Source organism: Ochotona curzoniae, unplaced genomic scaffold (assembly GCF_017591425.1).
Source record: "Ochotona curzoniae isolate NIBS_2020 unplaced genomic scaffold, NIBS_Ocur_1.0 contig_883, whole genome shotgun sequence".
Classification (NCBI taxonomy): Eukaryota; Metazoa; Chordata; class Mammalia; order Lagomorpha; family Ochotonidae; genus Ochotona; species Ochotona curzoniae.
In genome coordinates this window covers 54,386,348-54,409,782 of record NW_024466599.1, presented here as the reverse complement: position 1 = coordinate 54,409,782, position 23,435 = coordinate 54,386,348, and the positions used below count along the sequence as shown (strand labels likewise).

The following is a 23,435-nucleotide window of genomic DNA, read 5'->3' as shown; positions in this document are numbered from 1 at the left end:
CCAGGATTGCACACAGAACTGTTTTTTTTCTTCCTTCTTTGAACACTGTTATGGCATTTTCCAGAGTGCCACAATGGCCTCTTACAACCATCCTTTCAATATCTCCATTATATACTAACAAATGGATTCGCCATAGTTTACTTAGTTCAGCGTTGAGTAATCTTTTTGTAATTTTCCACTATGATAAACTATGACGTAACAGGCTATTTCTTTCAAATAGCTTTTCCCACATTTCAGATAATTTCCTCCTGCGTGATCCTTAGATCAAAGGGAGCGAAAACATTTGTGGCTCTAGATATATATATTCTTTGTCCACTATGTGGTTCAATTTTAACAACACTGCTTATGTTTACACAGAACAGTATTAAATTATGAGCACTTAATTACAACCCATTGATTTCCAGGATAATTTGACATGGATGACTTTTAAAATAAAGACATATAAACAGGAAAAATAAAGTAGATAAATATACAAAGCTAACTAAATAATATGGATTGGCAAATTATAGTCTACAAACCAAACCTGGCCTATGAATCTACTTTTGTAAATAAAGCTAAACTGGACTGCAGCACACTCACACATCTGTATGTTGCCCATGGTTCCTACTGTGTCACATCAATGGGGCCTAGTAGTTGTAATACAGACTACAGCCTGCAACATGTCACCATTTGGCTCTTTACCGAGGAGAGCTTACCAATCCCTTAGCTAAACTGTCCTGACTTACAGGTTTTAAATTTCTCTTCCAGTCCATTAAATCCACTTCCATTTCTGGTTAATAGGACCTGATTTCTCTGCCCACTAGAATTAACAGCGATAAAAACACATCTGAATAGACACAGACATAAAATGACTATTTCAAGACACTGACATGAGGCAGTGAAAGCGATCAGCAAGCATACAGCAGATTGTTCTGCAAGACAGATTACACTTCAACCCACAAAGTCATCTCTACCAATTCAAAAGGACTCAGGCACCATAGAATTAAGCAGGACATCAGCAAGCAGGGTAATCCAGAAAATTCCTAAATATTTGGGAACTAGTAAATGTATTTCTAAATAATTCATACATCAAAAAAAATAATTAAGGGCCCAGTTCAGTGGTTCTGCTGGCTGCTGCTCCCCCTTCAAACACCAGCATCCAGTATATGGGAGCTGGTTTGTACCCCAGCTGCCCCACTTCCCATGCAGCTCCCTGCTTGTGGCCTGGGAAAGTAGTCAAGGATGGCCCAAAGCCTTGGGACCCTTCACCCATATGGGAGACCCAGAAGAAGCTCCTGTCTCCTGGCTTCGGATCAGGTCAGCTCTGGCCTTTGCAGCCATTTGGGGAGTGAATCAATAGATGGAAGATCTTTCTGCTTTTCCTTCTCTGTGTAAATCTGACTTTTCAATAAAAATAAATAACATTTTAAATATATGTAATCAAAAAGGGAAATTAAAAAGCATTCTGAAATGCATGAAGATGAAAATACATTTAATTTGTGGGGTAGAATTTAAGGAGAACTTAGGAGGGAAATTCATATATCAAATGCCTATGAAATAGATCTCAAGTCAATGACTTTATAAGCTTTAGTCATAAGTAACTAGCAAAAAAGCAAAAATAAAAGAAGCACTAAGAGAAATCAATAAAAATAGAAAACAGCAATCAATGACAAACTGGTCAGGAAAAGGCACAATCACCAAAGTCAAGGGTGAGACAGGTTCCACACAGAAAGGGACAGTAAAGGAGCACAATGAACAGTGCCTGTCAACTCAACAACTTAGATGAAGCGGACAAGTTCCTTGGAAAACAGAAACTACTGAAGCTTGTTCAATAGATAAATCTTAATAGTCCTAAGTCTATGCATTTGTGCATTTTGCGGTATTGTAATAAAATAACTTGGATGGGTTAATTTATTTTCTCGCAGTACCAGAGCCACAAGTCCAAGACTGATAGGCTGGCATCTGGTGAGTTCTCTTGGTACATCATCCTCAAGTTGAAAGAGCAAAGACAGGGTGAGAGACAGAGACTAAGAACAAGCAAAACTCATCATTTTTTTAATGAGCCTGATCCCAGAATAAAAAATCTACTCTCGCAGTCACTGCATTCACTCCTTCACAGGGAAAGAGCCCTCACGGGCTCACCACATCTTAAAGTCTGTTGATACTATCACAATAGGAATCAAGTTTTAATCACACAAGTTCCAAGGAACACATTCAATCCACTGCACAAATACCACAAAGAAACCACAGATGCCACCAATGCCACATTCTATCACACATTTAAGGAAAAAAAAAACCAGTATTAATACTACATGGACATAAAACCACGACACAAGAGGAAATACTTAAGGCATGAGACCAGCACTATTCTGCCACCCAAACCAGACAACTATGGACCAACAGCCTCACAAACATAAAGGCAAAGACATTCTAAGCCAGTGAGTTGAACTAAATAACATACAAAAAGAGCCAAGTTGCATAACCAAGTAACATTAATCCCAGGAATGCAAGGTTGGCGTAACAAATGAAAGCCAGGTCAGTAGACTTGAGGAGCGGTAGAGCTGAAAGAGATCAGTAACAAGAGCTTCTTTTTCAGAAGGGCTGAACCAACATTACATAATCAATTAGAAGTTGCCTCCTACAATGGACAGTGGGAGGTTCACCCAGCAGTGGAGACTGTCTTTTAAGTTATCTCATTATTTGATCACTATGCATAATATTACCTGGTTATTTTGAGAAGGTGTGATACACTGGGAGCTGGAAAAACCCAGGGTTTGAATCACAATTTTGTTTCCTACAGTCTTGGGCAGGTAAATTAACTTTGCTAAGTCTGAGAAATGTTGTTGTCTCTTAAAGGGCCATACCATGGTGTCAGAATTACAGGTTAGTGGTAAAGACTAAACGGATAACAGATGGAATGCACTCGGGAAAATACTTGGTTCTCCCCAGCAGATAGCTACTACCACTGCTGCTGTCACCACCACTGTTCATCACCATCATACTGGGATTCTATGGACACCAAGTCTAAGCCAGAAGCAAAGGAAAGAAACCATATAACCTATTCTTTGATGACACTCCCTTGACACCACAACGCTCAGGCACAGGGAAAGTCAGACTATGTCTTGATCTGCTACTTTTCTATCTCTGGCATGGGTTTTCCTGGGAATTAAAATTTTTGCCTGCCTTTTTTTTTTTTTTAAACATATACTGGGTATTTTCTCCCAATTACCTGCTTTCCTGTCCACAGAGGAAAGGGCTTCCAAATGGCAGGAGACAAGAGCTTCACACGTCCAACTTTGTCTGTGAGTCCTCGGTATACCAGCTCCATATACTGTTCCCGGGTGAAAAAGCAACCCCGGATAGTCATGTTTGCACCCGAAACCATGTGATCCTGGATCAATCCTGCCAAGGGCTGGCCATCCTACAAACCAAAACAGATAAAATAAATAAACAAACAAATAAATAAATGAGCAAAGATAAATTTTGAGTAAAACTCTAACTGCTAATCACCTGCTTGGAAGCCAACTTGGAGCGGCAGCCCTCCCTGTAATCCCTGTGTTGTTTTGACTATGTCATCACTAAGGCCTGCACCTGGGGGCTCACTGCCTCCTGCATTGCACGGCTAGGGCTTCTATCAGTATCTACTTCTGTCACTGGCCCACTGTCCTGTATCAAGACTGCTTTCAACCTAGCCAGCTCCCAGAGCTTTCTCTGCTTAATGTCATCTGGTTCTAGTTACTCCAGTGTATTTTTGGCATTTACGCACAAATTTGGTCTGGTTAATGTTAGTTGTGTTCTTGTTTTTATACTTTGGTTTTATGCTTTAGTATTTTTCACACATTTCTGGCCCGGTTCTCCTATAAATCAGTCATCCATTCAGCAAATATTTATTGAGAGCTTACTGTATGCCGAGGTGCTGGGGATACCTTTGGCTTACTCTAGCCAAGCAAAACAGCCATGGTTCTCCATGGGGAAGAAGAGCTAGATGGTAAACAAAATGACTGGATAAATCCACTTAATACAAAGCATTTTAAGCTGTCATGCAGAAAATCACAGGATGGGATAGCATCAGTAGTATTGCTGTACAACACAGCACATGGCTCATGGGGGCCCGATCATGAAGGTTGGTATCTACCAGATGCTCAAACAAAGGCTTTCATAGTAACCTTGATGGTGACTTATAGTCATCTTGGTTAGATATATCCACAGCTTCCTAGATCTTAGCTGTCTGTGTGCATGGCAAGACCAGGTTCACTAAAGTCAGAACAGCTACACTCTCTGATATCTCTAAGCAGCAGGTGTTGCAGGGCTTGGTGTGATGGCCTAGTGGCTAAATCCTTGCTTTGCATCTCCTGGAATCCCATGTGGACATCAGTTCCATGTCCTGTCACCTATACTTTCCATCCAGTTCCCTGTTTGTGGCCTGGGAAAACAGTAGAGGAAAGTCCAAGGCCTTGGAACCCTGCACCTGTGTGGGCGACCTAGAGGAAGCTTCTGGATCCTGGCTTAGGATTGGCTCAACTCTGGTTGTTACAGCCACTTGAGAAGTGAACCAGAAGACAGAAGATCTTTCTGTATCTCCTTCTCTCTTTCCAATAATCAATCAATAAAATAAATCTTTAAAAAAGAATAAAAGTAGGCTTTGCAAACATTTCCACTGTTACAGGAATTTGAAGAAAACCTGAGCTATGGATCTAAGATTGTTAGCCTCCAATTACTTGGTCGAAACAAGCTGCAATTAGGACCCTGTTTCAAAATCCAGGGTCAGGGAACTGACAAATACAGCCATGGAGAACAGCCAGGAATTAAACCACACAGACTAACTCAAAGGCTAAAAAGGGTCCTTTTCAGATAGTCTAAATACTACAGCAATGGGCCCTGTTAAGTAAACTCCAAGATGCTTACGACAGACGGGTTGAAAAAGTGCCATGGGCAGCAGACAGGGTCAGATGGGGCCCATAGCTCTTACAAAGGCTCCGAGCGACTAAAAAATTGCACATTGCACCCTGGGCTAAAGACTGTTGGCTTTGACTTGAGGGGTGAGGTTGGGTGGAGGGGAACCCAAACCAATATTCTGTGTTTGACTCATCCCACAGTCTTTGGAGACAGATACATTTTTTGTTGTTGCTGTTCTCTTTCCTTGAAGAACTTAATTACAAGTTATATGATATGTTTGGTGCCTTCTCTTCTTTCTGTCAAGATTTTCTCACACCTAGAAAATTACTTCAATGGCAATACTGCTTTCAATGCAATAACCACTTGAATTCTAGGTTGGAATGCTGATGAAAGCAATTATTGAGCATCTACATTTACCAATTCAGTCTCCCAAATCCACCTTGGGATCAGAAGGAACATCTCTTGAATTAAAACTCCAGAAAACTGTCAGCTATCCTAGCTTGCTTACCCTTGCAACAAAATGACATTATATTGATGTCTTTGGTCTGGACACTAAGAGAACAGGGAATTCAATGACTTGGATTTTGTAGCTGACTACATAAAAGTCAGGAAACTATGTTGCAAGCCTGTTAAAAAAAAAAAAAGAACTTTCCTCAAAGCTTTGGCTCCCAACAAATAAAATAAACAGAAGGAAAAAATAAACACATAAAAAAAAACTCATGTAAGTTAAAAGTTTATTTTTTTTCCTTGGAAAAGAAATAGCTGAAACTCTACTCATCTCATGCTTTTAGTTCAGAAATCAACACAAAACTCTCCCTAGTAAAAGCAACCAATAATCCAGAAGTATAGTTAGTGAAGGAATAGAAATAAAAAAGAATACACAAATGAACAAGAGACAGGGAAGGAAAGGGAAATAAAGATAGACTAGCCAAAGTGACCCTCAAAAAGTGGTTTACCAAGTTCAACTAAACCAACCCTATTCTCTTTAGACTTGGCTGCCAAGATCATGCTGCATTTTTATAGCCACCGGTGAAAAAAAAGTTTATCATTTCTCGTAACATTTACACTAATGACTAAATAAAGTTTATCTAGAGTCCAAGGCTTTTTATCCCTGACCAAAAAAAAAAAATCAACTAAAAATGAAGTGACTCCTCAGGTCATTCTGTTTAAGTTTACTTTTTAAGAAATCAGGGGCAGGTGTTTGGCAGAGTAGTTAAGAAGCCGCTTGGGATGCCATCTCATATCTGGCTTCTGCCCCAGGTTCCTGCTGACATGTGCCTTGGAGGATGGCAGACAGTGGCTGAAATTCATGGGTCTCCACCACCTATGTGGGAGACTCAGATGGGGTTTGGCCTGGCTTAGATGCTGCAGGTGCTTTGGGGAATGAACCAGCAGAGAGGGGGACCTCTGTCAGTCTCTTTATTCCACCTTTCAAATAAAAAATGCTACTGAATTTAAATTTTTAAAAAATTATTGATGTGAACTTATTTCCTACATTATGTGAACACATGTCATGGCTCATTTCGAAGTCAATGGATCTGCCCTCTGTAGTACATGATGCAACTATGAAGCCTCATATTACTTTGTATTTTATTCAATCAAAATCAAAATCAGAATATTGAAGGTCACTGCTCTGTAGAGTTCGGAGTACCTCAGCTTCCCACAAAGCTAACGCTCACAGGTCACTCTGCCCCAAAGCACCTGCAGCTCCTGGTGGGGCTCTCTAGGAATCTGAGTTGCAGCGGTCTCAAGCAGCCACTTCCTGTCATCTGCCCTCTCTGACCCCTCTTGTCAACAGGAGCTGAGAACTCTTGTGGCTAAGCACATCGGCTTCAGAGTTGGTTTAAGTTTGGGCCTCACTACTGGCTACTCTTCAGCCGAACATCACAGCTACCACTGAGGTCGGTTGTAAAGACTCAGTAACGGAATCCTTGTGAACTCCGAGGCCTGGCCTACTCAAAAATAATAGCTTTTATGGCTTTGACTACCAAAGCTGCTATTACCTGAGAAGACAAAAAACCCATTTCCTTACTAGTAGAATTATTTTTTTCACTTCTCCGAATGATCTGAATGAAACTTCTTTCAGCTTTTAGTTCCTTTGCTAGTCAACTTAGCAGGGCGAGAAGGAGAAGTTAAACAACTGGGCCGTGCAAGTGCAAAACCAAGTGGAGAGAGGTCAGCATGCCTGAACCTACACTGTCCGCTCCCTGCAGGTGGCAGATGGCTGATGGGGGAAGTGAAGTTGCAAATAGCACAGGATTCTCACCAGCACCGGTTACCTACTAGCAACCCTGAGCTCTGTGTGTACAGGACTCTGTGCAGAACCAACCCTCAAAAGATCTGAGAACTCTTTGTCCTTCCTCCTATTTCTCAGCTGGGTGCCCTTGGGGAAGTTACGCCAATTCTTTGAGTGAATGTGAAAATGTGGACTTCAGTAGCACCTGCCTCCAAGGATGAAGCGGAAGGTGAAGCAAGAATCTTCTGAAGGGCTTTGTCTAGCACCTGGCATTTAAAAAGGTGAGTGGTAATTGACATGTAACTGTGAATCACTGGATGCAAACAGCTTATCACCTCAAAGGCTTTTGAGTGGAGGGTGAGGGGAAAGTGGAAATTAGAGCATACTCCACCTCTTTCCTGCAGCTTCACTTTCTTTCCATAAGCACACGCAGACTCAGGACTCTGCCACTAAATGGAATGGTCAGAAATCACGGGAGAAAGTTACATCCTGCCTGCGTGTCCCTGGACAGTCACAGCCACATGCAGCTGCCCTTGAGGGTTGACATCAAAGAAAGGGAATCAAGGAGAAGTTATCTGTCGGAGCTGTGGGGTGGGTCTCATCTGAGTCTCTGAAAACTCATGCTTTGCAGGAAGCCAAAGGACTGAAGTCACCATGGTAACCGTCACAGCTGGGATGTTAGGATGGACCCCAGGGGCTAGAAGGCTGCAGACTCCAAATGTTAGTCAATCAGATGAGACTCACAGCACAGCTGCTCAACTTTCTGGGATGTACTTTCTTGGCCTTCTGGAATGGCCATCGCACTTTCTCCCCTGACTTCATACGTGTTAAGACTCGGTAAGACAGAAGCTTTCCCTGCCAGAGAGCAACAAGGAGACTGAAAACTCCACCTTCAAGAAACCAGGATCACCTATTCCATGAGTCCCTGCCTTGGAGCTGCTCACTAACCTCAGGAACTGGGGAAGGCCCAGGTTCAAGGTGCTGTGCCATACCAGAGATGAACATAGACAGACCTCATGGTTAGCCTCACCTTGGGGACGAGGTACTGCTGATCAGTGCAGGCCAGGACGTAGGCCTCAGCCCGGCCCAGCTCACTCTGAGGGAAGTGGGCATTCATCTCATCTCCGTCAAAGTCAGCATTATAGGCCTTGCAGTTGGCATAATGGAGCCGCAGGACTTTTTCTGCAGGCAGGATGCGGGCACGGTGGGCCTGGATGGAGGGTCTGTGCAAGGTGGGCTGCCGATTCAGTAGGAGGATGTCCCCATTCTTCACATGCCGGCACACCTGGAGGCAGAGTGGAAAACAGGCAGGTGATTAGTGTGAACTCCAGCCACCGCACTGCTCCTTCCAAGATTCGCCTCAGCTTGGCCTCCCGTGGCTTCTGTCCCACACACGGAATACAACTCTTAGTTTAGCTCTACTATGGAATACGATGCAGTGAAGGCTAAATCAAACACAGTCAGGCATCATAGAACAATGTTTTTGTCTGCAACAGACCATGTATGGCAGATGACATTAGTTGTCCTGGCCACCTTAGTTTGTGCAAGTAAACACTATGACATCTGCATGACCAAACTACCTAACAGTGCATTTCTCACACGATATCCCCAGAGTGTACACACTCATCCTGAACTGAAGGCAGCAGGCAGGAGAGGAAAAAAGAAATCCAAGGGACATGTAAGATGACAAAGTGTAAAGCAATATAGGGCCCAATGTAAAAATCAGGCTTTGGCATTTGTCTTAGTGGTTGACAAGCAGTTCAGACTCACTAATCTGGGGCTTGTGCAGCTAGTTAAGCCACAGCCTGCAAGATTCACATCCAATACAGTTGTCAGTTCATGTCCCAACTGTTCCACTTCCACTCCTGCTAACCATTAACGGCCAAGGAAAAGCAGTGGAAGATGGCCCACCTGTTTGGGCTCCTGCCACCCATGAGGGAGACCTAGGGGAAGCTCCTGGCTTCCCCTTGGCCCGGCTCTGCTGGTTGCAGCCACTTGAGGAGTGAACCAGCAGGTGGAAAACGTCTTCCTGCCTCTCCTTCTAACTTGGACTTTCAGGTAAATAAATAAATCTTTAAGAAACAAGTACCAGCAAGTGTCCCACAGGAGAGTCTGGGTCTGATTCCTGGCTCTGGCTTCTGACATCCTGCTATTGCAGATCTGGGAGGTAGCAGGTGATGGGTCCCAGTCAGCCAAGCAAGAGACCTGGATTGAGTTCCCACTTCTGAGCTTAGTCCCAGCCCAGTCCTGGCCTTCACAGGCATTTGCAGGAGTAAACCAGCAGATGGCAGGGCCCTCTCTGTGTGATTCCAGACCCCAATTCAAACCTGTAAATGTGTGCGGCTAGGGACACAGGGCGGCTGGAGGCTCATTGAGCTCTTGTCGTGGTTTCCTCAGGAGCACGAGGCCGTGAGGAAGCACAAGCAGGGAAACGCCTTCCACTGTATTCATCTTAGAACTGTTCACTTTAGAAGCGTAAATGTACATTTTACTTCTGTAAGACTTTTTTAAACAAAGCAAGGACAAATGTACAAGGATATGTTCAATGTAGGGCAAGACAGAAGATGTAGACCAAGAGCAGAACAGAGAAGTCACACATCATTTCACCCTCAGTTACCACTGTGGGTGGATTCTCCTCACTCTGTACACTTGGCTGGGTCATAACCTTCGGACAGAAGGCTTCTCTCACGAAGCTGCCGTTCAGGCTCATTAACACTTTGTCTTATGTTAACTCCTGGGCTTTCTAGTGAATGATGCTTTATAAAAACAAATGCATGAAGGTAACCATTACCTTCAGCATTCTGAGTATCCCCCTAAACAGACAGGGACGCTTGGTATTACCCAGTGCTACATAATATTCTCTATGTAAACAGGAGACAACAAGTTGGGAGTAAACAAATGGCCAGGAAGTTGAATCAACAGTTTGGTTAAAAAAAAAAAAAAAAAAGGAGAGCTAAAGGTCATTAAGAGATGTCTTGGGGCCAGCACCGATGTATAATGGCTTAAGTTGTTGCCTGTAGCCCTGGCATTCCATACAGGCACTGGTTCAAGTCCCAGCTGCTCCACTTCTGATCCAGCTCCTTGGTAATGTGCCTAGGAAAACTGCAAAAGATGGCCCAAGTGCCTGGAATAAAGATCCAAGCTTCTGATTTTGGCCTCGCCTAGACCTGGCCATTGGAGCCAGTTAGGGAGTGGAGCAGGGAATGGGAACTCTCTTCTTTTCCCTCTTTCAAATAAATACATAAATCTTTCCCTTTTTTAAGGATGTCTCAATCACCCTCTATGCATTCTCCAGTTTCCTCTGGTTCTAGAAAGCAGGTAGTGAGACCCTCAAATCCCACCAGGCAGGCCTCACAAGCACCTAGCATGCACTCAAGCCTTTCTGCCCCCGAGGACCTTGAACCCAGCCCTCCCCATTGCCAAGTGCCACTTCTCCAAGGAGACCTGAACTCCGAGGATTCCCATGAATGTCTGCCCCTGTGTGTCTACGTCACGCAGCCCGAGGTCTTCTTTCTTTAGCCTCTCAAGGGAGAAAACTGCTCTGACCTGTGGCCTAGGCCCCAAAACCCTGGCTGGGCCTAAGACTCAAGCCTGGCAAATGGGAGACATGCTGAGCGTAAGCAAACTTGCCACAGCTGGGAGGTCCGTGAACTGAGCAGGCAGGCACTGGCCAATGCAAACAGAAGCCCTGGAGCCCAGGGTGCTCCCCCTGCCAAGCCAAACCCAAAGCCCTTCCTTTCTCTTGTCTTTAAATAAACACCACGGTGAAAATTAGTGTGTCCCAGTGCCCGGGTCACAATGTCCAGAGGGAGGCCTGGGGCCAGAGGCCTGCTGCTGGCAGACGCTGGGCGGAAAAATGAGCTTAGTGGTCCGACCATTTCCTCCTTTTTTTTTTTACCAGGCCCAGGGGAAAGAGCAGAACTTTCCCACCTCACGGGGAACACATCCTTTCCCCTCCTCACCTAATGTGCAGTTCACCTTGACCGGGCCTGGTCTTCTCCCTCTGCTCTTCGGACCTCCCCTCATCCATGTGCAACACATGAACAAGTCTGTGCCAAGTAAGCCTGTGTGCCCTTAGGTCAGGTGTGCGTGTCATGCACACCTCTATTAAAATCATGGAAAATGCCTGGCGTGATGGCCTAGTGGCTAAAGCCCTTGTCTTGCACGTGCCAGAATCCCCTGTGGACGCTGGTTCTAATCCCAGCGCCCCCACTTCCCATCCAGCTCCCTGGGAAGGTAGGAGAGAATGGCCCAAGGCCTTGGGAGCTTGTACCCACATGGGAGACCCAGAAGAAGCTCTTGGCTCCTGGTTTTGGATTGGCTAAGCTCTGGCTGTTTCAGCCACTTGTGGGGTGAATAAACGGACAGAAAATCTTCCTCTCTGTTTTTCCTCCTCTCTGTATATCTGACCTTTCAACAAAAATAAATCTTAAAAAAGAAAGAAAAAAGACCACGGAAAATAAAGTCAGCTCTCATCACTTACCCCTCTCCCTTAGCCCCATTCCAATTAAGAACCACTTTTCTTGTTGTTGTCACAGCATCCCTGCCTGTCTTTGCCCCTAGGCCACTCTGTCAAGTCCAACCTACCCTCACATTGCAGAGACTCCCACATTTCCTCCTGGGTCCACAGATTAAAGATGTCCCAAGTGCTGGTGCTGGGGAGAGTGGTGAGCAGGGCACACCCCACCTTGAACTCAAGAGGCAAAGGAACTTAAGAGTAGAGACTTGGGGGTACACACAGGGCCAGCACAGCACAATGGACAAGGGGTGGACAGATAAGGGTGAATGCTGGTGTGTATGTGGGTGGAACACCTAGGAACACCTGACACGGGTTTTGGGCATGGGCATGATAAACTACGTTCCATCAGCTAGTCACCTGGTCTCACTTAAAATGAAGTTTCACTGGCTCACAGCCACACCCACTTGTCTTTCCAGTACAGACTCTGGCTAGGGAGACAGGGCGAGCACTCCAAGCATGCAGGGGCCACCCATGGGTGCAGAGGAGCTGCCTCTTGGGAAGTGCGGGAATAGCTTACACAACCTCCCTAGTAGGTCAGTGCCCACTGGATCCTTAGCAGTATAGGGAAGTCAGCCAGCACTGCCCACCACTCACAATTTTTGTCCCCTGCGGTTTAGGTGCCCCTGTAGCTGGTGTCAGGAGCTGCTTGGCCACGGCCTCACGCTGGGTCACGTCTGCTGCACTCAAGGCTGTGCGGCTGCCGTCCTCGTTGATGACCATGGAGGCTCCGGGGTGCACATTGGGGCCGTTGATGACTGCTTGCCTCAATTCCTGAACGTTCCAGGGAGTCACTGGCTGAGGGTAAGTCAGCTTGGTGGCAAACACCTGCAAATAGGGAACACACACAGAAATTCAGAGTGGGCATGAAAAGGCCACAGGACCACAGGCTCTGTTGTAGGAACGCAAGCTGTGTGACTCCCCAGCCCTCCAAGATGTGCAGGAGCTGTCGGGGCCAAGAAAAGCCCTCCAGTGAGAAAAGCATACCCTGTCTGACTCCTCCTCGGAGCCACTGTGCCAGACTCACTCCCTAAGGGACCAGAAAGTAGGTCTCCTTTTCCGGCAGTCAGTCCAAGGAGACTTAATTGAAGTGCCGCAGTGGATGCATCAGAATTTTTTTTAACCACTCAAAAACTTTATTTCCTTATCTGTCAATAAACTCAGAGTCCCCAAGGAAGGGCAGCATAGCACGGGACACTCACTTGAGGAAGGTGGCAAACAGCTCTGTGCCCTCCTCCATCCTGGCCAACATCTACTGACCACAGATCTGCCAGAAGCCAGAGGTAGAGCAAAAACTTGCAACCCAGTGATGGTATCCACTACTGGCAAGGCAGCATTTCTGACAGATGAGAAAATGCACAGGGCTTTGCTGGTGGTGGGCCACAATATAGCAAGTAATTGGACCCAGAACGGTAGCCTAGTTAGATTAAGTCCTTGCCTTGCAAGTGCCGGGATCCCATGTGGGCACCAGTTTGCAATCAGGTTGCTCCATTTCCCACCAGTTCCCGACATGTGGCCTGAGAAAGCAGTAGAGGACGGCTTAAAGCTTTGAGACCCTGCACCTGTGTGGGAGACCCAGGGGAGGCTTCTGGCTCCTGGCTTTGGATAGGCGCAGCTCCAGCCTTTGTGGCCACTTGGGGAGTGAACCAGCAGACAGAAGATCTTTCCCTTTGTTTCTCCTTCTCTCTGTAAATCTGACCTTCTAATAAATAAATAAATAAATCTTTCAAGAAATTATTTTTAAAAAAGTTCCCGAGAGGGGGGAAAGATCTACCTTCCCAAGGAAAAATGAGTTTCCCAAGTCAGTGAGTTTCTGAGCTACTAAGTATCACAGATTGCTGAGGTTTCAAAATGCTTGCAAAGGCTATGGCACTTAATAAGGTTCATGCCCCAAGTGCCCACAGAGCTGCGGCTGAGCCGGGCCAAAGCCAGGAACCCAGACCTCCATCTGGGTCCCCCATGTTAGATAGCAGCGAGGGATTCAAGCACCTGAGCCGTTGTCTGCTGCCTCTCAGGACAGCACAAAGCAGCAAGGTGGGTGGGAAGTGGAGTGGCCAGGGATTGAACCAAGCACTCACGATCAGCAACGCAGGTGTCCTAAGCAGCATTTCACCTGGTACGCCGTAACACGCGCTTTCTCCAGCTCTTTCACATCTAACGTGGTGGGCTTTTTTCTTCTTCTTCTTAAAGACTTATTTTATTTTTATTGGAAAAGCAGATTTACACAGAGAAAGATCTTCCATCCACTCGTTTGTTCCCCAAATGGCTGCCAACAGCTAAAGCTGAACCAACCTGAAGCCAGGAGCCAGACACCTCCTCCAGGTCTCCCCCACACCCCCATGGCTGCAGGGTTCTAAGGCCTGAGGGTCATCCTCTACCACTTTCCCAGCCATAAGTCAGGAACTAGGTGAAAAGTGGAGCAGCTGGTACATGAACTGGTGCCCCTGTGGGATGCTAGCACTTGCAGAAGGATTAGTCTGCTGAGCCACAGTGCCAGCCAGCATTTGACAAGATAGCTATACATTTTATTCATTTCCTCTTTGTCTCTCTCTCGCTGGATTTCAGCTTTACCTTCAAGAGGAATACTGGCATGCCGGGCCCATCTCTGGGTCTCTAGCTCACTGCAGAAGCCCCACTTCAGCCCAGGGCTACATGGCCAAGGCAGACTACACCACGGGGGGCTGAGAGGCAGTTGAATCATTTCTGTTCTTCCTAACCACCTTGTGGCTAACAGCCCCAGGCCATGATGGCCCTGCTGCCTGGGTGTGTGAGGAAATGACTCTCCTTCTTCACATGTCTGTCCTCACACCCACTGCAAGCAGAGCTGATCAAGGCTAACGGGCAGCGCAGCCTACACTGCATGGGCACTATTAAGAGAAAGCTGATGCCCACAGCGGGCACTGCTGGGCACACGGGGTGATGGGCAATACACACTTCCCTTCCGGGGCTCGCTCTCCCCTTCTTCCTTCAGATAACCACGGCACATGTTCCTGAGCCAAAACAGGACTGCCATCCCTCTGGCTTCTTCCTCTCCTGTCACATGTTCACTCTGATAAGGCAAGTTCAAAGTCTAGGCCAAGTCAGACAGGAGGCAGACAGGAGAACAGAGACAGACAGAGCCTTGTGCAGAGTTCCCTGAGGTCCCAGAGAGTGTGGGAAGCAGATATCTGAAGGCCCGGCAGGCAGCGACACACAGCCAGGCTATTCAAGTCACATGGGCCATTCAGGAGTAAGCAGAAGCCATTGGCACTTCAGGCACCACAAGTTACCGGACACCCTCTCCAGGGCCCCTCAATGGCACCCTCCATCTGCCACCCACACCAGTAGCCAATGAGCATCCCCCTCGCCGGCCTGCCCTGACACATACCATGGGAATTCCAATCTCGTTGGTATTGATGTACATGTCTGGGCAGATGACGGAACGGGCCGCGTAGTCGACTCGCTTTCCCATCATGTGCTTTCGGAACAGGCCTTCCTTCTTCTCCAGAATCTTTGCAGGGATAAAATAAAAGTCCATTGAGAACATGGAAAAATGAAGCAAACAAACGAAAATAATTCCAGTACATTTACTGTGTTTGTGAAACACGAACACTATCACGGCTTCTGCTGTTCAGTCGGCGATGGGAACCCAAATCACTGCTCACCTGTCTAATGCCAGGGTACTTCTCCATCATTAACTTGTCCATTTCACTGTCAAACACAATGTTGACGTGGCTCTGAAGGCGGATCCAAATGTTGTACAGTTTGTCTGTGAGGGACTGGCCCGGAAGTGCAGTTAGAAAGGATCGATCCATAGCAATCGAAGTATCTTTCTCCTGAGAAGAACATGACCAAGAAGACAGGTGCACATTAGAAAAAAAAATACACCGAGTGGTCTGGCTTGGTTTTACTTGTATTTCTGATTGTAGCTCTGACAACCAATGAACTCTGGAATATGCTTTTGAAACTCACTGGTCAGTGGCAAAGACATTAATAACAGTCTTGTTAAGAGTGTGTGTGCGTGTGTGTGTGTGTGCGTGTGTTTTATTGGAAAGTCAGATACACAGAGAGGAGAAGAGACAGAGAGGAAGATTTTCCATCCGCTGGTCTATTCCCCAAGTGAGCGCAATGGCCAGTGCTACATCAATCCAAAGCCAGGAGCCAGGAGCCTCTTTCAGGTTTCCCATATGGGTGAAGGGTCCCAAGGCTTTGGGCCATCCTCAACTGCTTTTCCACAAGCAAAGAAAGTGGGCTGCCAGGATTAGAATCGGCACCCTGTGGGATCCCAGCGTATGCAAGGTGCAGACTTTAGCCACTAGGCTTACCATACCTGGCCCGTGTGTTTTCTCTTTAAAAATCCATTCATTCATTTATTTGAAAAGCAGAACGAAAGGAGAGAGAAATCAATCGTCCATCCCCTAGTTCACTTCCTAAATGGCCTCAGTAGCCCAGTCTGGACCAAGCTATAACCAGGAGCCAGGAGCTTTGGTTGGCAGGCGGTCAATACTTGGGCCACCTTCCGATACTTTCCCAGGCGTATTAGTAAGGATCTGGGTCAGAAGTGGAGCAGCCAGGTACTCTGTCAGGGTGCCTTAGTCCTTGGTATCACAATGCCAGCTCCAGGAACATGTATAAATAACACCCACTTAGGAGACTGTGCATTTTTGGCAGTAAATGAACTAAAAATGTACAAGCAGGCTCCTTTCTAAGGTAGTTGCTAAAGTCCCTTACAATCTAGCCCCTAACAGAAACTCTGAAATCCATTTCACATCTATACCCTGCCAGATAACCAATTTTCACAGGAATCTCAGTTTTATTTACGGTTTTAGAAAACCCAACCACAGGGGCCAACACTGTGGTGTGGCAGGTTAAGCTACAGCATCACATATGGGTGCCAGTTCAAATCCTGGTTATTTGTTCTTCTGATCCAGTCCTGCTGATGCACCTATAAAAATAATGGAGGATGGCCCAAGTGCTCAGCCTCCCGCATCTATAAGGGAGACCCAGAAGACACTCCTGGATCCTTTGGCCTGGTCCAAGGCAGCCACTTGGGGAGTGAAACAGATGAAGATCTTGCTGGCTTTCCCTCTCTTTCAACTATGTAAAACATATCTTAAAAAGAGAGAAAAAGGCGTTTTATAAGAAAACCCTATCCAAAGCATATATAAAGACCAAGTAGGATAACACCTTAAAACAAAAACCACTTGCCATATGTTATTCACATCTTCAAATAAAATATGGGTCCCCAACCAGGCCACTTCAAGTTACTGGCTGATCCCTGAATCTCCATGGAGTATCCAAGTCATCTTTTAAAATATCTCTGCCTATGACCTTACCTCCTCTTTGTCTTGTACTACCTGTTCAGGTGACAAAACCATAGAGGCCTTAAGCTGCCTGACCACATATGGTTCATGTGACAAAAGGAGACGGGTCAGCCCATGTCCTTCAGTGAGGGTCTGAGGAGAGAAGCAAGCTGGCGGCGTAGTGGGGCTGGTGGAGAGGGTGGGTGAAGACACTGTAAAACAGGCTCTCCTGAGAGCCATCATGGGGGAGGTTTGCTTGCTGTCCATTCCTCTGGAATGGAGGCATCTCAGAGGTACAGGGAAGACAGACAGACATGATTCTATAGGAAACAGCCACGGCCCCCTCTGCAGCCCTGCCTGCCCAGGTCCCTGCAGAGGGCGCTCCCTGGCTCACTGTTACACCTGCAGTACCTACAACAGTGCCTGGTAAGGAATGCCATGGGAACGGAATGAGAGAGGGAAGAACAGCAGTGTCTTATTCATCAGCAGCAAAGTGTGCATTCGGTTCACCGACCATGCTGCTTGCTTCTGTCGAGACTAAACCTTTCGTTTTTGGACAAAAATGGCACATTTTTGGATTGGCCTATTTTCAAGGACGTCAAAACTAAATTCTCAGCCCATGCCACTGCATCTGATCATCCTACACACTTCCTGCAGATGGTAGCTTTCTCTTGTTCTGGGGGTCTGGTGGGTTTTTTTTTGTTTTTTTGTTTTTGTTTTAAACACACCTATACTAGCTAATCAGAAAACTCAAGTAAAGCCAGAGAAAACTCCAAAGAGAAAAACTGGGTAACCCAAGAGAGTACAAGCCCGAGACGGTGGCGCCACCTTGTGGGCCCGGCTGACAACAGGACTCTGACTGGCAAGTGTCCTTCCCCACCAGTATCCCAAGAGCTCCCTGGAGCTGGGAAGGACCTGTCAGCTTTCTGAGCCCCCCAATTTATCTTCATACCCATAAGATTCAGCACATCTAAGAGACTCAGGTAACATCATGTGAGACTCTAAAATTCTCACTCTGTAACACTGCCTTCCAGATCCCCATGAGCTGTAATAACAGGAAAGAGACACAAGCGCTAGTGTTGTGGCCCTTGGGGAACATTTCTCAGGACCCAAGGAGAGTGGACTGTTCCTTCTAGAAATGGTGGAGGCCCATTGCCTAGATGTGAAACCTCTAGGTGGAGACCAGTATTTAAAATTAAAGTAACTCAGAGCTGGTTCAGTGGGTCAACAAGTAAATCCTCTGCCTACAGTGCCAGCATCCCAAATGGGTACTGGTTCTAGTCCTGGCTGCTCCACTTCTGATCTAGCTCCCTGCCTGTGGCCTGGGAAAGCAGCAGATGATGATTCAAGTCCTTGCACTCCAGTAACCAATTTGGAAATCCAGAAGAAGCTCCTGGCTTTGGATGAGCTCAGCTCCAGCTGTTGAGAGTTATTGGGGAGTAAACTAGTGATGGAAGATTTTTCTGACTCTCCTTCTGTTTGCAAATCTTTCAAACAAAAATAAACATTTTTTTAAAAAAATTAAAGTGATTCAACTAAAGTTGCCTGTTAGTACTGGCCCAGACTTTGCCATGCCCATATTCGTCTCTCTGATGTAACCAATTTATCCAAACCCACAACTCCCACAGCTGCAGAAGACAGGTCCTCCAGCACCACCTGAGACCACCAGCACTCGAGTCCCACGCCGTGTGTGAAGTTAGAACCAAGCATGTGGGCCTGTGACATCAGTACTCAAGAAGTGCTAACCTCATCTGTGATGGGTGTTGCCACCTCACATGGCAGCTTTTCTTCTTGGGCCATTAGGGCCAGAAGCTTTCGGATCAGAACCACGTCCTTCATGACGGCCTGCAAGTTCACAGTCTGGCCATTGGTAAACATCTGGTCCCCCAGGCGATTGACAGGGCGATACCTGCAGAGGAACACACAGAATGAGCAAATGTTCAGCATCAAGGAAGTCGTGTCCTTCAGCCTCTGACTATGCCTACCGACAGGCAACACACCATACCACCAGCACACACACTATTCCTATTGTGTTTACGACAAATGGACAGGAAAATACTTCCTCCACCTGCAACTTGAGAGGGGGTCCTGTTTTGGTTCTAAGAGCCCTTGATGATCCCAAGCCTCCTCCCCGTCACTGCCCCCGCCCCCAAGGCTGTTACTAAATTCCCTCACTTCTGGGTGAAAAAGTAGATGAAAGGGCATTACCTCGAGGGTGGCACCACCATGAAATCCAGGAAGAACACAGAGGGATTGAATCTGGACTCCGTGTCAACACCATCCAGTCCGGAGAAAAGGTAATTTAGAAAGAATCCTGTGTTGGAAATAAGCAGGCCAAAGAGATCATTTAAACATCCCCAATAAAGGATGGGAGGACAACCATGCCATTATTCCCTGATGAGGAAGAAGAGAGGGTGATAAGTAGAAAAAGCCCATATTCTTCTATAAAAAAAAAAAAAAAACCAGCCTCTGGTATACAGCAGCTTGTATGTTGACAGTTCACAAAAACTGGCGTAACTGGAACAATAGTGCCTAATTCATGGGCTCAATTGAGCAAGAATGAAAAGAAAACATTTTCGTATTTCCAATTATCTTCCTGAGTTATCAAACTTAAAATTATCTAATACTACTCTGAAATTGATAAACCCAGTGTCGTAGCTCAGAGAAAATGAGTAAAAATCACTAGAGTCTGTCAACAGTACTAGAATAGTGAGTCGGTGTTTTGGAACACACAGAGGACCGGCAGGAAGGCATGCACCCACCATACATAAGAACTGCCATCCATGCAAAAGGAATGTTCCCTTTGTGCAGGGAACGGAAATGTATGAAAATCCTTACTTTGTAAAAGATCTCATTCTTTGATGTGTAGAAGGAACTAAGAGCATTTGAAATAGTGTATGTTCCATGGACCCTTCTGGAAATATAACTCAGTGGGGCCCACCTGTAGCTTTTATTTAAGGACAGGTTCACATTTAATAATCGGCAAGTCCTTGGTGCTGGGTATTACTGCTTCCCACGCTATGACTGATACTTCAATGTCCGTGTATGCTAAAGTCTGCTTTAAACCTATGGATCCACTGCGGGAGACAGTTATCATAATCACAACTTTATAAAAATAACAACAATATGGGAGGGTTAATGAGTGCAGGAGATGAAAAGCCTGAACCAGAAGAAAAGATCGTCCCTTTAACTGGCAGAGTACCTTCATTTGTCCAAATGGCAAAAAGATGTTCTCGGGCGCTGTTCGGTGTCAGGTACCCTCGTTTGCCCAGTTGTGCTTCCTCGATTCCTGGAAGTGAGGAGGGGAATCAAAGCCACAAACGTCAGTACCAGGCACTCTGTCCATAGTGAGATCTACTAATTCTCCGTCCCCACCCTGCGAAACTGCAACCGACCACGGAAATCGATCTCCCAGCCAGTCAATTTTCAGCTTTGGCTTTTCTTTCCTTACTTTACTTCCTAAAGTAATGAGAACATACATGCAGCTCTCATGCAAAGCCCCTCAAAAATAGAGAGAACAGTACTCGGCATCCCATGACATTAACACAATGATTACCACTTTTATAGATTTTTGTCTAGTTGTTCCTTTTATGTAACTATTTTATACAACTGTAATCTTCAACATGCACTTTTTTTTGCACAGTATTTTGCTCTTTTAGTGTCATTAGGTGAGCATTTCTGCGTGCTACTACATTGCTTTTGCCTGACCAACCACCACTCATTATTTTAAATATTTATTTACTTTTATCTATTTGAAAGACACAGAGACTGGGCCTGTACATGCTGATTCAATCTTCAAATGGCCACAGGGACCCAAGCTTGGCCAGGCCAGAGCCAGGAACCTAGAGCTTCATCAGTGTCCTCTGCATGATGGGCAGGGACCCAAGCACCAAGAATCGCCAGCTGCCTTCCAGTATGTGTTAGCAAAAAGCTCGATCAGAGATAGAGCAGCAAGTACTGAAACTGGTATTCTGAATGGAGATGTGGGCATCCCAAGTGGCTGCCTAACCTGCTCTGCAGTGACACCTACCCCTGCCTGACCACCACTGCTTTTTAAAGATTTATTGATTTTTATTGGAAAATCAGATTTACAAAGAGAAAGACTTCCATCTGCTGGTTTATTCCCCAAGTGGCCACAGTGGCTGGAACTGAGCTGATGTGAAGTCAGGAGCCAGGAGCTTCTTCTGGGTTTCCCACATGGGTGCAGGGTTCCAAGGCTTTGGGTCGTCCTTGACTGCTTTCCCAGGCTACAAGCAGGAAGCTGGATGGGAAGTGGAGCAGCTGGGATGCAAACCTGCACCCACATGGAATGCTGGCATATGCAAGGCAAGGATTTAGCCACTAAGCTACCATGCTGGGCCTTAACCACTGCTTCTAATGATTGTACAGCACTCCATGGAGAATGCCTGCTAAATTTAGTCATATTCTCACAGTTAGATGTTTAGATCAACTCCGATTTTTCACTGTTAAAAGCAGCAACACGATGAACATCTTTATGCTCATGGCTTTTATCAGAAAGGTTTTGAGAAGCAGAATTACGGGTAGATGGGTGTGGACATCTTTATGAGTAAATACATATTGATTTCTCCGTACAAAGACCAGCAGTATGTGAGAAGATTGGACACGGTTCCTCAGACTCAGCAAGGTAACTCTGGGACACCGGCTATCAGCTATCCCTGGATTAAGTCTGGAATGCAGACTGGGGGCTGCCGTTCAAGAGGTCAGGTTCCAGGCACTTTGGCTGAGCAGCAGCTCCAGCTTCATTCCAACCCCAATGCTCCACTCACTTTCCTTACAATCTGCAGAAAGTTTTATGGAATCTGATACGGATTACAACTAGCAGATACGTCATCATTTAACTAGTCTCCACTGATAGGCAGAGTGTCAAACTCTAAGTAACTTAAACAGCACCGTGGGCATTCTAATTCCTTAGGATAAAAATCACACAAGCAGAGTCATTAGGCCAAAGAGTCTGTACTTTTCAAGTTTTGCTTCTCTTGTGAAAGCCAAACATTTCAATTAATCCATGTAATTGAAGGAAACTTTGACCTTCAGGGAAACCACAGCATTAGAAACCTACATCTGTCTATTGGGTGAAAATTAGACTCCATTAACCTACAGAACAATTTTGTGGGCATTCCTGGACATGTGCAGCTGAACTGGGTTTGAAGGGCTCATGAAAATCTGATTGAAGCGCCCCACTTCCTGTCCCAAGGCACTCTGGTAGCATTCAGTCACCATGAGGGAGGATACGGATGCTGAGCAGTGAGTGACCCACAGAAGGCTCCCTCTCCCAGGGGCTGTGCCTACTCCTAACAACGTACATCTACAGCCTGCACACCAGAGAGCCTGGCTGGGCTTTCAGAACATCTAGAATGTGTGTTTAGCTGCACTACGGTGTCATATAAGAAGTGGGCTGGGGTTGGCACCGTAGTACAGCGGGTTAAGCTGGAACTTGCAGCACCAGCATCCCATCCCATAGTAGAGGGCTGGCTCTAGTCCCAGCTGCTCTGATTCTGATCTAGCTTCCTGCTAATGTGCCTGGGAAGGTGAAGAGTATTTCCAAGTGCCTGGGCCCTTGCCACCTGTGCCAATTTGTGACTGAACCAGCAGTTAGAAGGTATCTTTTTCTGTTCCTTTGCCATTCAAGTAACCAAATAAATCTTAAAAAGAAAAATTTTAAAAAGGGGAAGACGCTTAAGACTGTGTCACAATAGATGGAAGTGTTTTTCTTTTCTTTTTAGATGACAGGAGTTCTCTTTGAACGCTAATGTGCCTAATGGAGCTGCAGAACACGCTCCTGCACATATCCATCAGCTGTGCCAGCACTCCTCAGGGGATCAGCGGGCAGCCCACGGGGATACTGAGGCAAAGGCAGGTGCCTTCTGGTACCACACTCACTGCTTCCACTTCACCTGTTCACTCAGTCTGGCCGCCGTCTTGGTCCCGTGCCCAACCACAAGCACTGTCCTTGGCACAATGTTGAGCGCCAGGTAAGTGTTGATTAAGTCCTCAAAAATTTCTGCCTGTTTATCTCTCATGCAAAGAATTCATTTATACCATTGTATTTTCAGGGCTATAGTGACAGGTTGTTTTAGAAGACTGGGTTTGACAAAAGTACTGAAAGATACTTAATTGCTCGATTTCTGCTCCAACCCAACAGCTCTTTCTCTAGAAATCTGATCATTTTTCTTTTTTTTTTTCTTTCCAGTCTTTGAATCTGTGGACATTCTGTAAGGCACCCCAAGTGGTGTTAGAATTGTATCAAAGGCTATTTGTAGGTAAATGTAACACCACTGCGTGATGTAATCTAGTAACCATTAAACTCAAGCAGGCTCTCTAAATGCAGTGTGGTACCCTGAATGGGATCGTGCAATCTAAAAAGGGCATCAATGGAAAAACTGATGAAATTCAAATAAAGTCCACCATTTCATTTATGGTATTGAACCAATGTCAAATTCTTTTAAGTCTGAAACCAATCTAAGATGAAAGGTTCATTAAAAAATAAAAAACAGGGTATGGCGCA

At 45.9% G+C, this 23,435-nt stretch overlaps 1 protein-coding gene across 1 annotated transcript in view; it reads right to left on the bottom strand.

The window, feature by feature from the left end:
• POLR1A (RNA polymerase I subunit A) overlaps positions 1–23,435 on the bottom strand; it is a 63,934-nt gene that overhangs the window by 28,585 nt on the left and 11,914 nt on the right. The window contains exons 7-14 of the mRNA XM_040993585.1: positions 20,112–20,198; positions 19,118–19,223; positions 18,656–18,818; positions 15,272–15,442; positions 14,995–15,117; positions 12,225–12,455; positions 8,142–8,396; positions 3,209–3,400 (exon numbers count right to left, since the gene is read on the bottom strand). Of these exons, the coding sequence (XP_040849519.1) occupies positions 3,209–3,400; positions 8,142–8,396; positions 12,225–12,455; positions 14,995–15,117; positions 15,272–15,442; positions 18,656–18,818; positions 19,118–19,223; positions 20,112–20,198 (1,328 nt within the window). The remainder of the gene's footprint in view (positions 1–3,208; positions 3,401–8,141; positions 8,397–12,224; positions 12,456–14,994; positions 15,118–15,271; positions 15,443–18,655; positions 18,819–19,117; positions 19,224–20,111; positions 20,199–23,435) is intronic.